This window comes from Gastrolobium bilobum, unplaced genomic scaffold, assembly GCF_033153095.1.
Source record: "Gastrolobium bilobum isolate Gb01-03AN ecotype WA unplaced genomic scaffold, APGP_CSIRO_Gbil_v1 utg4792, whole genome shotgun sequence".
Classification (NCBI taxonomy): Eukaryota; Viridiplantae; Streptophyta; class Magnoliopsida; order Fabales; family Fabaceae; genus Gastrolobium; species Gastrolobium bilobum.
Window position 1 is genome coordinate 47,519 of NW_026895592.1, and position 15,555 is coordinate 63,073.

The 15,555-nt window shown below is 28.2% G+C and overlaps 1 protein-coding gene across 1 annotated transcript; it reads right to left on the reverse strand.

Annotated features, from left to right (window-relative positions):
- Window positions 1-13,262: 13,262 nt before the first annotated feature.
- On the reverse strand, window positions 13,263-13,877 carry LOC133318403 (cyclin-dependent protein kinase inhibitor SMR9-like). Its single transcript, XM_061520396.1, has one exon. The coding sequence runs from the start codon at window positions 13,680-13,682 to the stop codon at window positions 13,263-13,265; it is 420 nt and encodes a 139-aa protein (XP_061376380.1). The 5' UTR covers window positions 13,683-13,877.
- Between the last annotated feature and the right edge of the window lie 1,678 nt (window positions 13,878-15,555).

Here is a 15,555-nt window from a genome sequence, read left to right on the forward strand (position 1 = left end):
TTGTGCTAGAATAGTGATAATGGTTACCATGTAGGGTTATATAATTTGTTTATTTATTTTAAATTATGGAGAGACGAATTGAATAGTCACGAGTGGGTGGTAACTTCCATTTTCTTATCATAAAATAGACAGATAATGGACAAAGTCACAAGACGACAAAACAATATGCAGGGTTATATAATTTGTTTATTTATTTTAAATTATGGAGAGACGAATTGAATAGTCACGAGTGGGTGGTAACGAACCTTGAGATACACCACCTCAAAAGCTAGCTCAAGAGGTGAGGGTGCCCAAGGTCTTATAAAGACTATATTAGTTGTCATCCAATCAATGTGGGACTATATATCTCAATATGTTCCCTCACGCAAGAGCCATTTAGGCTAGAAGCATGGAAATTGCACAGGTCCATTTTTGGTTTACCTTTTTGTGCTTTTTTTTATTTTAATTACACATTTTAAAGTGAAAGACAGTAAGGCTCTGATACCACGTAAAGAATCTCGAGATAGTAACTTACATTTTCTTATCATAAAATAGACAGATAATGGACAAAGTCACAAGACGACAAAACAATGCTTGAAATCATACGTGGTTATCTCATTTTCTACTTTAGTTAAATTTATAAAATAAATAAATCGCTAAATCCTACATAACATAGAGTAGAGTACGTATACGATATTTTCAACTTAATTCATTATTGAGTAATTCAGATCATGGAACTCTGAATCTTGTAGACTAGTAAATGGCAAACTACACTCCAACTAATGGTACTTTTTATTTTTCATTGTTTAAAATACAAGTTTTTTAACTATGAATATTATTGGAACTTCACATATAAGATTATTTTATATCAGTATATGTTATATTTTTAATTTTAACTATTAATTTTTTATTTATATTTAATGATTCTAATAAATTAAATATGTGACCTGTTAATACAATCCAATCAATAATTAAGATTGGATGTAAGAATTTTTAACTTTAAACCTATATAAATTAAATATTTTCCCATGAAAAACAAAAATAAATCAACATTTGCTGATCAGAGTTGAAAAAAAAAATGGTATTTGTCCTTTGATTGGTCACATCTACGTATAATCCAAAACGCGTTGCTCATTAACATCACGAGGGGTGCCTTAAAAGTCCTTGAAAACATGGCTGGTGGCATGTCCCAAATGGGGTGTGTTGGTTGATATGACAAATCCAGTGATGATTATTATATAAATGAAGCATAAAGTAAAATTAATAAACAAAGTGGATTTGTACCAAAATAATTATAACTGTTATGGTAAGTTGTAGTTTGTCTCAAAAGATGATTGTTTACATGTTGATGATTTCTCCTTTGTGAAAGATTAAGTTGAGTAACCTCGGATTCTAGAAAAGTTTGGCATTTAATCAAATATAATAAGGCCAAACCTCGTGTCTCAGGATAGCTGCATCATTAGAATTGGAAAATCTTTACTCTCTCCACTTTAAACATCAATCCAAGTGCAATGAGCCATTTTTTTTGGTCTTACATGTAAAAAATATAAACAACAGCCTTCACTTTTTTTTTTAATCTTTCCCTCATTCCAAGGTGTCTGTCAGTGTTCACGTACGCATTATTTATACACACATGGATCACTAATTTATATGATGATTATAAAGTATAATATAAGGAGAAATGGTTTGTGATAACAAACCAATCTTTTTACTCGCACAATTTAAGTTCTCCTCCATCTTTAATTTCTTTCTCAACTATTTAATGGATCCACATATATCATGAGTGTGTAAATTTTTTATCATATAATACGACAAAAGCAAATTCCATATATATATATATATATATATATATATATATATATATATATATATATATATATATATATGAGAAAAAAGTATACAATGTTACTTTAATTAGACAATTTTAGTTCTCCGAAACGACGTCATTTTAGGGTTGAAAAATTAAAAAATTAGAATGATAAAGACTATTATAACCCAGAAATATATTAAAATAACAAATACATCATGATTTCTGCCCCAAAACGACGTCGTTTCGGTGAACATTAGATAAAATTGTCTAAAGTAACTTTAGAAAAAATGAACCATATATATATATGAGATAGGATCCTTTGACATCGTAGAGGATCCTTTAACATCAGTGTCAAATTTGAAATTTGACACCTCATCTGAGAGCCATTAGATCAAAAAAGATCAATGGTTTTAGATGCTTACAAATCAGAGTCGTTGATCTTTTTTGATCTAATGGCTCTCAAATGAGGTGTCAAAGGATCCTACCTCATATATATATATATATATATGTGTGTGTGTGTGTGTGTGTTTGTGTGTGTAACATTTCTCCAATCACTTGAGATAAGCTTATTTCCAGCCACCTCTTATAACTATACTTAAAATAAAATAAAAATTCTCTCTATTCAAAAACTTTTCATAAACTTGTTGGCTGACATTGAGAGAGATAAAAAATAACTTTAATATTTAATTATATAATCTCCGAAGTACATAGTTATAAGGGAGTGGCTAGAGATAAACTTATCTTAAGTGACTGGAAAAATATTTTCATATATATATATATATATATATATATATATATATATATATATATATAGGGTCAGGATCATTTTCCATCAGTGTAAGTTACTCTCTTAATCTTGTCTGTTGATCCCACTTATATATAAGGGCTCTAATTTTTTAATAATGTGAGCTATTGGATACAAATTGATCAATGGTCAAGATTGAGTGTAAGACTTCTAACTCTTACACCAGTGTAAGAATATTCTGCCCCACATATATATATATATATTGATTTAAATTATTATTATTATTAAATATATCATTGTATTAGTTTGGCTTGTTAAATTATTTGATAATAATCCATATGGATAGAGTATTTTACCTATTTTTATTCATGTTTACCTTATATGTCATTTTCTAGCACCATTAAATGAAAATTTAAAATAAGTATGAAAAATGGTAAATAAAATAAGCTATATCTAATCTATATGCCAGTTATAACTTAAATTTTGGATCTGACACTAACGTTATCCGGCGGGGGCACCCCCTTCCCCAAAATTTTGTTTTTGGGACTTTCTGTAATTAATAAAAGTTTTACCCAAAGAAGACATAGCTTGTGTCAAAATGTTGTGATATTAATTAGTAATACCACTATATTAGTAATGGTATTTCTTGCATTTCTCCCTACAAACATAATTAACAATTAAAATAACTATTACGATGACAATATTTAATTAAATCTTTAAATCTATTTCTTTTCAAATATTCCCTTTAACCCTTTAATTAATAATATCATTTTAATTTCCGCTTAATTTAATTTATTTGTTCAAAAAATTTCACTCGACCTGCCTCTAAATTTAATTTTATTCTTCAAAAAATAAAACTCCTCTAGCTTCGCCCACTTAAATTTTTTTCTTGTAAAGAATCAATTCAATCAAAAAACTTAAGCTGTTAGGTGAGAGATTCTTTAATGATTTAATTATATTATACCCTAACACGTCCCCTCATAAGAGAACCCATTCGACTTGAAATGTGAATGATACATTAGGCCCAATCTACCTATGCTTAAAAATTTCACAAAAAAAAATATGGGTGGCGAGGATCAAACTCGGGACACCTAGACTCTGATACCATGTAAAGAATCAATTCAACCCAAAAACTTAAAAATGTTAGATGAGGGTCTCTTTAACGATTTATATTATACTCTAAAACTTTTCTTGAAGAAACAAACATTCATATTTTATATATACAAGGTAATTAACTCCTATATATATCACTCTAAAGTATTACCAAAACTTAAGAAAAATTACAGCATAACGGGAAATAAATTAGTCTAAAGTTATTTCTTCTGTACTAAAAAGAAAGTTTATTTCTTTGTAGATATATGCACGTACGTGTTGCAGTTAAATAGTTTGCATGGGGATGTACATATAACATGTAGATTAACATGCAAGTATTTATGTATGATCATGACCAACAAATAAGGGACCACAACCGTGTGAAGAAAAGAAAGGGTGGCCAAGAAAGGGAACAACACCCGAACAAGGACTTCTAATGAGTGCAAAACATCCTTCACATATTCCCTACGCAATTATATATATTCCAAAATGTGCAAAAGATTGCAATATTCAAAGGTATATGCTTTAGCCACTGATTTGTCCTTTCTTTTATGTCATCGTCCTCTCATTATCATATGTACCAGTTCTGTGATACCTGTATCCTCTACGAGGCACATGGGGGCACCTTTAGAACTGCTCTAATTTCTTTATCACAAAAGCTTTTATTTGGCAGTGGTCTTCATACATAGGTTCATATATATATGTGTGTGTGTGAATATATCATCATATAATTGATTACAACTAAGTGAAACTATTTTAAACATATTTTTTTCTTAAATTCACAAATAATCACATTCATAATTTTGGTTAAACCAGTTATGCTTAAACAGAGCTGTGGTTCAATTTAACTAAACAAGCCAGGCTCTTTGGTGACAAAACAGTTTCATATGAACCGTTGAGTTGAGAACAGAATTGCTGTAAAGTTTCCATGTTCTTTCTTTCCCGTTTACAGAAAATTTCAAAACCCAAATGTGGCATAGTGGCATTCATTTCCGGGATTCTCTTTTGGAATCGATAGATAAAGTACATATTTTCGTAACTAATTATTATATAAGTTAATAATAAAAGATGTAGTTCGATAAACATATATTGAAGAATGCAAAAGGTTCCTTTGTTTCTTTATAATATTTTTGATTCTTTGTATCATATCAAAATGTTTAACATTTTATTTTCAATAATTTAAAAAAATTTAAAATTTTCATCACCATATTACTAATTTTAACTGAACCAACCACTACCAACTGTCTCCTTTTAATTGCACAAAAGCTTCATTACATTAAGAATAAAATAAACCCCGAAGCAAAAAAAATTGTCATCCGGATAAATCTAAATCGATTTATTTTTAATCTATTATCAGGGTTATTTTTTTACATTATTATTCTGTCATGTAATGTTTTTGTCATATATGAAAATAATTGAACTTATTAAATAATTATCGTAATAATCAAATTATTTAAAACAATGTATCATTATATACATAAGATTCAATTTGAATTTTGGAAGGATATGTAGAATGAACCTTAATTTATAACTGTTAAGTGACTCATGAAGCTAAGAATAATTGAAAGTGATTCAAATATTGTTTTAATCTAATCGGGATTCTTTTAAGGAAATAAAATTTGAAATATGGAAACTTTTAAATAAGAATATATTCTCTTCAACTACTTTTTCATTTTGTTCTCTTTCCCCTCAGCAAATTTTGATATTCAAATGAACCATCAATTTTGGATTTGTCTTTTGTGATAAAGGAAAAAGTACATATTTTCATTACTAAACCTTGGTCTTTATGACGCTAATGACTTGAAAAAATTACTGTGATAAATACATAAGAATATATTTTAATGTTATACTATAATTTAGAGGGAGGTTATATTAATAACCTCTTATAATTATTATTATTTTCGTTGAATTAAAATTAAACCAACCGTTACACATGATATTGAAGGAGAACCGTCAATTTGATTTTGATCAAGCAATAACAAAGTAATTGTAAGGAAAAAAGTGTAAATATAACAAAATTTTATATTTCAAATCAGATAATTAATTAATGGGCATTACCACTTGAGTTTAAGAAAATCATGCTATTGTGCTACAATTTGTCAATTAAAAGAAAAAAAAATCATATGCCATGCGATAATACGTAGTTAATTATAATTGGGTCCCTTTTTTCTTATGTTGCTGCAAATTTATTTATTTTTAACAACAACTGATTATAATTATGTATTCTCTAAAAAAAAATTTTGCAGCAACATAAGAAGTACATTTCCCATTATAATTATGCATAATTGTAAACATAAAACTTTTAGAACACACGAGATGAAGGATACCTTTTAATCAATTATATGTTGAGCAATATTAAAAGAGACTATGATAAGCTCACCAAATACATCTTTGGAAGGAAAAAAAAGTTTTAAGAGTGACTAAGGCTCGACTCAGGATTCGTCTTATACCCGACTCAAATAGTTATAAAACTTGTGAAGATATCTAAGGGCCGATTTACCTTAAAGAAGTACTTAAGATCAATATAACAAAAAAAGTTGTGCTAATTTGATATATATATATATATATGAAAAAATATTTCTACATATACTTTAGATAAGGTTATCTACAGCTACCCCAAAAACAACGTCGTTTTGATTAATGGAGAGTGTTTATGTAATTTTAGGTGAGTCAATGAAAAGTGTTTCAGTAAAATGCATATGATAAAAAAATAAACAAAATTATGGAAATACCCTTCATTAATCAAAACGACGTAGTTTTTGAGATAGCTGTAGATAATTTTATCTAAAGCGACTGTAGAAATGTTTACCCCCATATATATATATATATATATATATATATATATATATATATATATATATATATATATAGGGGTAAACATTTCTACAACCACTTTAGATAAGGTTATCTACAACTATCATTTATAACTATGTACTACCAGTAGTACATAGTTATAACATTAAAGTTGCTTTTTTTCTCTCCTCATTCACTTTTCAGAACCTGTCTGCTGAAGTGGAGAGAAAAAAAAAAAAACTTTAATGTTATAACTATATACTACCGGTAATACATAGTTATAAATGGTAGCTATAGATAACTTTATCTAAAATGGCTGTAGAAATATTTTTCCATATATGTATATATTTATGGGAAAATATACTCTTATTTTGTAGGAGAGAATTTTTCTCTCCTACACATACATCGATTTCCATGTTATTTTTTTATTCTATTTTTCTTTTTCTATAGTGTGTGGGTCCCACACATGCTTATCTCTATTACATGAGAGAGTTCTCTTCTATTGCATGAGATTAATAAAGCCCTATATTTATATATGGAAAAATATTTCTACAGCCATTTTAGAGTAATAACTCTTACACTCAATCTTAATCGCTGATTTTCGTTCATCAAACGACTGTAATTAATTAGAATTACTCTTACACTGGTGTAAGTTGATCTTGTCTTATATATATATATATATATATATATATATATATATATATATATATATATATATATATATATATATATATCGCTTATCATTTCTCAAGCTACTTGAGATAACTTTATCTCCGGCTACTAAATCATAACCGTACAAAGATGGGTCAATGGTGATAAAGGAAGAGAGAGAAAAGGGAAATCATAACCATTCATAGGTGAATAAATTAATATAAGGAAATAAATAAACAAAACGACGTAGTTTTGGGGTTGCCGGAGATAAACTTATCTCAAGTTGCCGGAGAAATGTTTTTTCCATATATATATATATATGAGGTAGTATCCTTTGACACCGGTGTCAAATTTAAAGTTTGACACCTCATCTGAGAGCCGTTAGATCAAAAAAGATCAAAGGTATCACATGCTTACAAATCAGAGTCATTGATATTTTTTGATCTAACGCCTCTTAAATAAGGTGTCAAAGATCCTACCTCATATACATATATATATATATATATGGTTCATTTTTTTTGCAATCAATGCAGATAAGTTATTTACATTGAAAACAAAATGACGTCATTTTGAGGCTAAAATTAAGGTATTTTTATAATTATAATTTATTTCAGGGTTATAATAGTCTTTCTCATTATAATTTTTTAATCTTAACCTAGAATGACATCTTTTTAACAACACCGTTTTGGAAGTGAAAGTAGATAACTTATCTATATTCACCGTGGAAACATTAAAGCTATATATATATATATATATATATATATATATATATATATATAAACAATGCAAATTCAACTATTCACAAACGATATATAAACAATGCAAATTCAACTATGCACAAACGATTATGTGAGTATTATACATAATGTCAGTGTGTTGATCTAAGTAAAAGGAATTTAGATCTCTTAAGCATATAGTTATGAGTTTGATCTTAGGTATAATATTTTTAAAAAAAAAATAGTATACAGAAAAATATCTACTTTTAACCAGTGTTTTAAAACTCTACCCCGCCTCCGGGTCAACCCTGATCCTTCTTCTCTGAGGGTTGGGGTCACAAGTTGGACCCCATATGCATATCGACCCCTCCGACTCCCGAAACCTGGCCGGGTTTCAGTGACTCCCGGGTCAGAGAGGTCAAAGGGAGTTATTGCATATTTTTTCTTTTTTAAATTTCTTGAAATAATATCGTTTTATTAAAAAAAAAAGTACTTGCAAACCTAAATCTGATCGTTCTTTTCTCTCTCAGCGACCTAGATCTCTTCAATCTTCACCTCGGTGCCGTAATCTTTTAGAAAAGATAAAAATTTTACTCATTCAAATGAAATCCTTACGGTCGTCGATTGAAAACAAAAACTCACTTCCTTTAAATTTTCCTTTGTTAGGGACCTTCTCAAAAGAGGCAGAATCGGGTCAGCGTAGTGACCCCATTAGAATATGAGTTTTGTACTTTGGTATCTTCATACTTTAATTAAGTTGTGTAATATTGGCTTGTGATTGTAAATGGTGAATTATGTTAAGTATATTTTGAATCTTTGATAATTTGTGATTAATTTTTTAATATTTTCATATAGAATATATATATTTATATTTTTTTAATATATAAAATCATTTTAGCATAGTGATCACGTGACCCCCAATTGAACTCGTGACCATGACCTACCTCGATCGGGTCAATGGCTAAGCCGGATTTTTAAAAAGTGCTTTTAACGCTTGACTTTATTTCAAAAAAAATAATCCCTCGTACAATAAATATGAATATGATGGGGGGAAAAGAACCTTAACGAATAAGAAATAATAGTCTACAAATAGGAAACACACGTGACAGTGTCAGAGTTAAGACATAGATTTGGAAGGAAAATAAAATATGACATAATCCTTTTTTTAAAAAGTTACATGTTAAATAATAAAAATATTTTTTTTATAAATATACAACTTTTACTATAAGTATATAATATTTATAAATCTATAAATTTTATTATTCAACCAGAAACATTTAACATAAAACTTATATAATACAAAATTATATAAAATTATACTATAATTATATAATGGAGTAGGTTATTTTTATATGATCAGTATACGAATAAAAATTTTATATTTATTTTTGGTCATTGATTTATTTGTAATTAATGGTTCAAACTAAAAAAAACAGACCTGTTAAATATGAGAGGAGTTAAAGGCTAAAATTGAAAGTGTAACATAAAATGATGAAAAATAACCTTGATCCTAATTACATACTTACCCAATTGCCCCATTTTTATATAATTTAAAATTATTTAAGTAATTTTTACTTAAAAAATAAAATTAACAAATTATTTATGTAGTATCAAATCGATCGTATAATAAATTAAATTGTGTCAATATCAATTTTAACACGAATAATTATTCATATCATAATTGTATTAAAAATATTTATATTTATGTCAAATTTTATTTTGTCAACGAATATGATTTGTCACCCCTATAATTTGAAGATAAAAATTATATAAACATAAAATAATAGAAAATATTAACCTTATGTCACATGAGACAACAAGTCTCCCCTACACATTTATAAAAATATGGGTTCCACTTCAAAAAAAAATTCTTTTTTTTCGGTACAATAAAACCCACATAAAATTATGAGTACAATATGAGATAATTATCTTCTGTTGCCTAAGAAAACATAATCCCTAAAATAATATGTATAGTTGCTGGGATAACATTTTTCCTCTCTTATTGTGGAAATTAATATGAGCCATCACGAATGAAGAAAAGTCTGGAAAGTATGTGAAAAAAATGATGGGAAATTTCTTGAGATTCTCCAAGGTGACAATGACAGAGCCGCACGAGAGTCCCTTCATTGGATTCTCTTACGGGATGCTGGGTGTGTTCAGACACACAGATAACCACAAATCTGACAAAATGATTTCAGCCCCTTAATCACAGATTGGAGTGATCCTCTTTCAGGTTAAAATTTGGGAATGAATATTCTGATGTTAAAATTTTATGTGATTTGATTATATGAAATTTTTGAATTTATTTTTATTTTCATTAATAATAATTGAATTTCATTTATTTAATAAATATGAAGAAAAAGATAGATACAAATTTTTTACATAATCAAGTCATGTAAATTTTAATATGAGAGGATCTATTTCTTAAAATTTCACATAATCGTTCTCGTCCTATTATTAATAATAATAAAAAATTAGACAAATGTTTAAAAAACCAAATACGCCCCAGTTTGTGCTTACACTTTGACACTAAAGGTTAAAACTGTCTTCACAGCAGCTCTGTCACTGTCTTCGCTAACTTTCACTAGAAATTTGTCATGAGGCCCAGTTCCAAAACACTACAAAAATGATTTGTAGCTACAATCCCGCAAGTTGATGGCAATAATTAAAATTCTAAAAATAAAAATACCAATACAATGATGTTGAAAATTTATTTACCGATTTATTGAAAATTTATTCATTTATTTGAGATTAGGAATAACAAATTGAGAGGTTTAGGAGAGGTGGCGATCCGGCTAGATGATAAGATTTAATTTGTCCAAAGAATAATAAGTTCAATTTTTTAATTTTTTAAGGGAGAGGATATTGTAACAATCAATTAGTGTTACTATTATTATTAATCAATTTCACCGTTACATCGATTATGTTGATTCAACGGTTATATTTATTTTCATCTTTGTATGATTATAATTCTCCATATTTAATATTTCATATTTATTTTTATTTTTGTGTGATTATGATTTTTCATATTTAATGTTTTCATATTAAATACGAGGAATCATAACCATACAAAGATGGAAATAAATATAACCGATAGATGAACATAATCGATTTAACAGTAAAATTGATGGGTAGTAATATTGGTAGTAACACTAATTAATTATTACAATATCCTACCCCTTCTTTAAGACGGTAAAAAACTCAAATTCGAAATTGAATTAATAGGATCCCGAAGAATTTCAAACACCGATTAATATTTTATAAAAAAAAATACACTGCCGAATTGACGAAAGGTGGCAACACCATCTTAACCTTTTACCATTCGTGCGTTAACATTATAAATAATAATTAATATTATAAATAACAACCGATATTATTATTATTAGATTAACATTGATTAATATTTTAATTTTCATTTGTTATGATGTTGTTAATAAATTTAAAAAAAATCAAATCTATTGTAATTAATAATAATTTATTATTATTTTTCGTTTTTTCTCCTCTTACTGAAAAGATTTAGATTTTTACATATTATTGTAAAATGATAAAATATCATTTAATAAAAATGAGAAAACCAAATCTTATGATTTATTGGAGAGCCAAACCAAATTGTAAGACATTGGAAGAAAATTTTTATTTAGAAATAACAAAAAATTTAAAAACTTTAATTAAAAAAATTACATTCATATTTTTAGTCGATGATGGCGTGAAAAAATATTTTCTTAAATTTCTAGAAGGTATTTATCCTTTTTCTTTTTTTACTTTTAGAAGGCAATCATACATTTTTTTTTTTTTTGTATTTAGAAGACAATCATACTTCACTAAAAAAAATGGACAAAAAAAAGGGCAATACAGAAAAATAAACCAAGGATTTTGGCAAGTGTAAATCTGTCACCAAGCCATCTATATTTAATAAAAATATAATTGATGTTACTTACAGTAAAAAAACCTCAAATGCTCTCCAAAAAATAGTTTAATAATTACTTTACGTATCTAAAAAACTATAAAACATTATTTATATGTCAATTCAATGTCATTTAATTTTTTTTGGAAAAGATAAAAAAATAAAAATCAATGATGAAATTGTTATTATTTAACATTAAATTGAGTGTTTTTGAATTTATAAAAATTTCGAAAAGTAGTATCTGATAAATGGGATTTCGCAAATGAATATCTAAACGAAAGCAGAAGACATTTCTTCACGATATTAATTATTAATTACGATTGACACCCATTGATGATTCAATGCTAATTATAACTTCACTCAAGAAATTCAATGTTAATTTGAAAAATAACAATGATTGTCCTCTAATTTTTTTTTCTAAATAAAGGTAGAGGTCAGGGTCCGCCCCATGCCATTCATTCCCAACCCTAGACATGTAAATAAGTTTCCAAATGTTGGTAATTTTTATTTTTATTTTTAAATTTTGACAACTTCAGTAAAAACGCCTCAATGTACTGTAACCAGATCCCTTGAGCCTCATGTGAACCTAATTAGGTGCAACAAAGTTGGAACGCCTTCTATGAAAATGAAAGCTTTTTTTTTTTGGACCTGATAGCATTGTATCATTTGACGTATAAAGTGGACCCTAAGTTTGACTATATTAAACACTGGTTCAGTCTAATTTAATTAAATATTGTAGACAAACAATAGTGCCACAGTATTATGATTAGTGGGGTTTAGGCCTACCAAATACAAAATGAAAATCAAACTCTTAATTACAGCCTTGTCTAATCATGTCAAATTGAAGATGATAATTTGAATTTGTTACACAATTTTTGCATATATGGAACTGCAGACTACAGAGTACTATTGCTGAAATAAAAATTTCTGATGCAGAGTAAGGATGGTTTACCATTACATAACTACTTGTAGCCATGAATATACACTCAAAAATTTTAAAACCAGTAGTATAGAAACAAAAGTCATCTTGCAAAAACTGCCATCATCACTAAGTGGTGCAATAGAGAAATTGGAGATGAAGTAATAGAGAGAAATTCAAAAGGAAAGTGTTTCTATGACTTTACTTTCTCTCAAAGTAACTAATTGACAACTGAAGCTTTTGTAGAGTTGCAACCTTGGAACATTCACAAACCTTAAACCAAATCCATTACACATTTGCACTCAACACACTTAAATTTAAAGGTCAGAACATATATCTTCTATAAGAGGTAAACAATAAAAAAGAAAGAAAGTAAGCTTAAAATTTAAATTTAGTTGGAGAACCACCCCATCTAAATTTAGTGAAAAACAAACCCTACAAGTTGTTACTCAGCTAAGATTAGCAGAAATTAAAGCAAGGGCAAGTAACTATTTCCTAAGATCAACACACCAAAATCTAGAATTTCCAAAGCATACCTCTCTCTCATTTGCAAGAGATACGAAGAGAAAAATATGCTAAAACCACTTCAAAAGTCCATCTCCTAAAGTGTCATGATCTTATTGTAGATGTAATCTTTTCTATTAACACACAATTCAAACAGAAACATCTCGAAGTGCAACCAAGAAGAAGAGCTCCAAGTCAGGGGGTGCAAAGAATGATAGTGGTGACCTTCTCAAAGAGCAATTTGAAAGTACCCTTGGCTTCTTTGGTGCTGGAGGGCATGTTGAAATCTCTGGTATCCGAAATTTGTGACCCTTTGGGGTGGAGCATGCACTGTTAGAGACATCAATTACCTCAGAAATATCCATGTCCCTTTCCTTTGTAGAACCTTGTGAGCTTATTGAGGAGCAGCTAGAGGGCAAAACAGTACTTATCTCTTGTTTTTTGCTCTGTGTATGCTTCTTCTTCTGTATGAAGTGTGTTCTTCTATGCTGTCTTGTTCTTCTTCTTGTTGTAGTTGTTGTAGTCTTTGTTTTTGAGGTTGTTGTTGTCGTCCTTCCAGAAGGGGCCATTTTTCTTGAGATAAAAGGGGGGGTTTTGGTTAAAAGAAGCGGTAAAGGTTGCTATAAACTGGCATGTACAAAAGCTGGCAACAAGAAGATTGAACCTTTACCAGGAAGAGGAGAGATAGAACCAACCACTGGGAGGACACAAGCTTATCCTATTGGAGAGTGCTTTGAAATAATAAATTTTGACTGAAAAGTTTGAGGGGGAGAAGGGTGGGTTTGTAGAGAAATATGGTAATGATGAATTCACTGGAAACTATCCCCTTGCACTCTTTAATATATAAGGGACACCACACCCCAGGCACAAAGTAACACTAACCAATAATATACTAAAATAGCTAAACTCAGGGTGGAACAAGGAATCTCCAAAATAAGGTTTCTCAAAAAAGGACATTAAACTCATTTATGTGCTTTTTAAACACCCATTTGAGATTGTGAAGAGGTGTGCAAATTTTTTCAAACAAACCTAAGTACCTGACCAAATTAGAATTATAGTCCCAATTTAACTTTGGGGAGAATAATAAGAGAGTAAAAATTGAAGCAAGGTAGAGATTTTCACATTTGTGTGTTTGGTACATCTGAGCTGGCTGATTTGAATTGGATTTTTTTATAATTTATTTCATAATTTAAGGCTTTTTAATAATTGTTAATTATTTCTTTTTTGTTATTTTTAGATTACATTTGAGTGTGCGTTGATTGTGCTTTATCTTCTTTTATTGTGCATGATTATAGTTCTTTATTTTTTTGTTATTTTTATTTTGTCTATTTAAGACTTAGAAAACTCTATTATTATCAGGTTATTTTTAGTTAAATAAAATTAAAAATAATAATATTTTCTCGTGATCTTTATTTTTATTTTAGCCAATTGATTACTCATTCTGTTAGCCTTCTTTAGCTTATATTGTGATTAGAATTATGACACTGGCAAAAGCGAGTTATGTATTGCAAGCTGTCAGAGAGGGAGAGAAGCTCATTCAAATACATGCGACTTTATTGACCTTTAATAATAGATGATTACCTGAAAATTTGGGATTTCATCAATTATCAAAATTCATAATTTTTTCTTTTACGTTTTAATAACAAATTAATAATATTTTTATGAGTTATCTTGTAATTACACGACTTCAAAAGTTTGAATTTCAGTTCATCAAAATAGAATTCAAATTTCAGTGCAAGTTAATTGAAATAATGTATTTATTATTGATAAAACTTTATTATTTTAATACTCATTTAAAGTTTACCCAAAAGAAATTTTAATAATAAATTTATGTGTACAATATCACTATTGGTCAAATACACAATGATATATGTGACTTTAACTTTTTTGTATTCTTTTTATTCAAATTACAAAAAAAAATATGTTATTGTATGCATTTTTAAGTAGAGTGATCGTATACATAATATTTTACTCCTTTAATTTGTTGGTAGCACTAAATATTCGGGAGGAGAAAAAGAAAATATGAATTAGAACACTAACTTCTTTAAACTTAAGGAAAATAAAAAGAAAGTATAAATTAAAATAATAATATTTTAATTTTTTTTTCAAATTGGCAAAAAAATTAAAGTACTACTTTTTTAATAAATAATAATTAATAAGTTGCTGTTTTGAACCTAATTATGAGAATATTGCACTTATTCTTGCCCAAATTGAGTGTAACCATTCACGTCTAATGTAGGCGTGACTCGTTTGGAGTTGACACGTAGCACAAAAAGTTAACAGTTTAACCGTAAAACTTCAGAATGCCATAATTTTTGACTTGGGTATCCGAATCAGGTAATTTTTTTTATTCTATATAACTTTTCGAGATCTACGCAATGACACCTAATTGGACATATTTTATCTCACACAAACACAGTTTAAATTTGCAACAATGGTACT

Excerpts from the sequence above, each read along its gene's own strand:
- LOC133318403 (XM_061520396.1), bottom strand. The coding sequence starts at position 13,682 with ATGGCCCCTTCTGGAAGGACGACAACAACAACCTCAAAAACAAAGACT.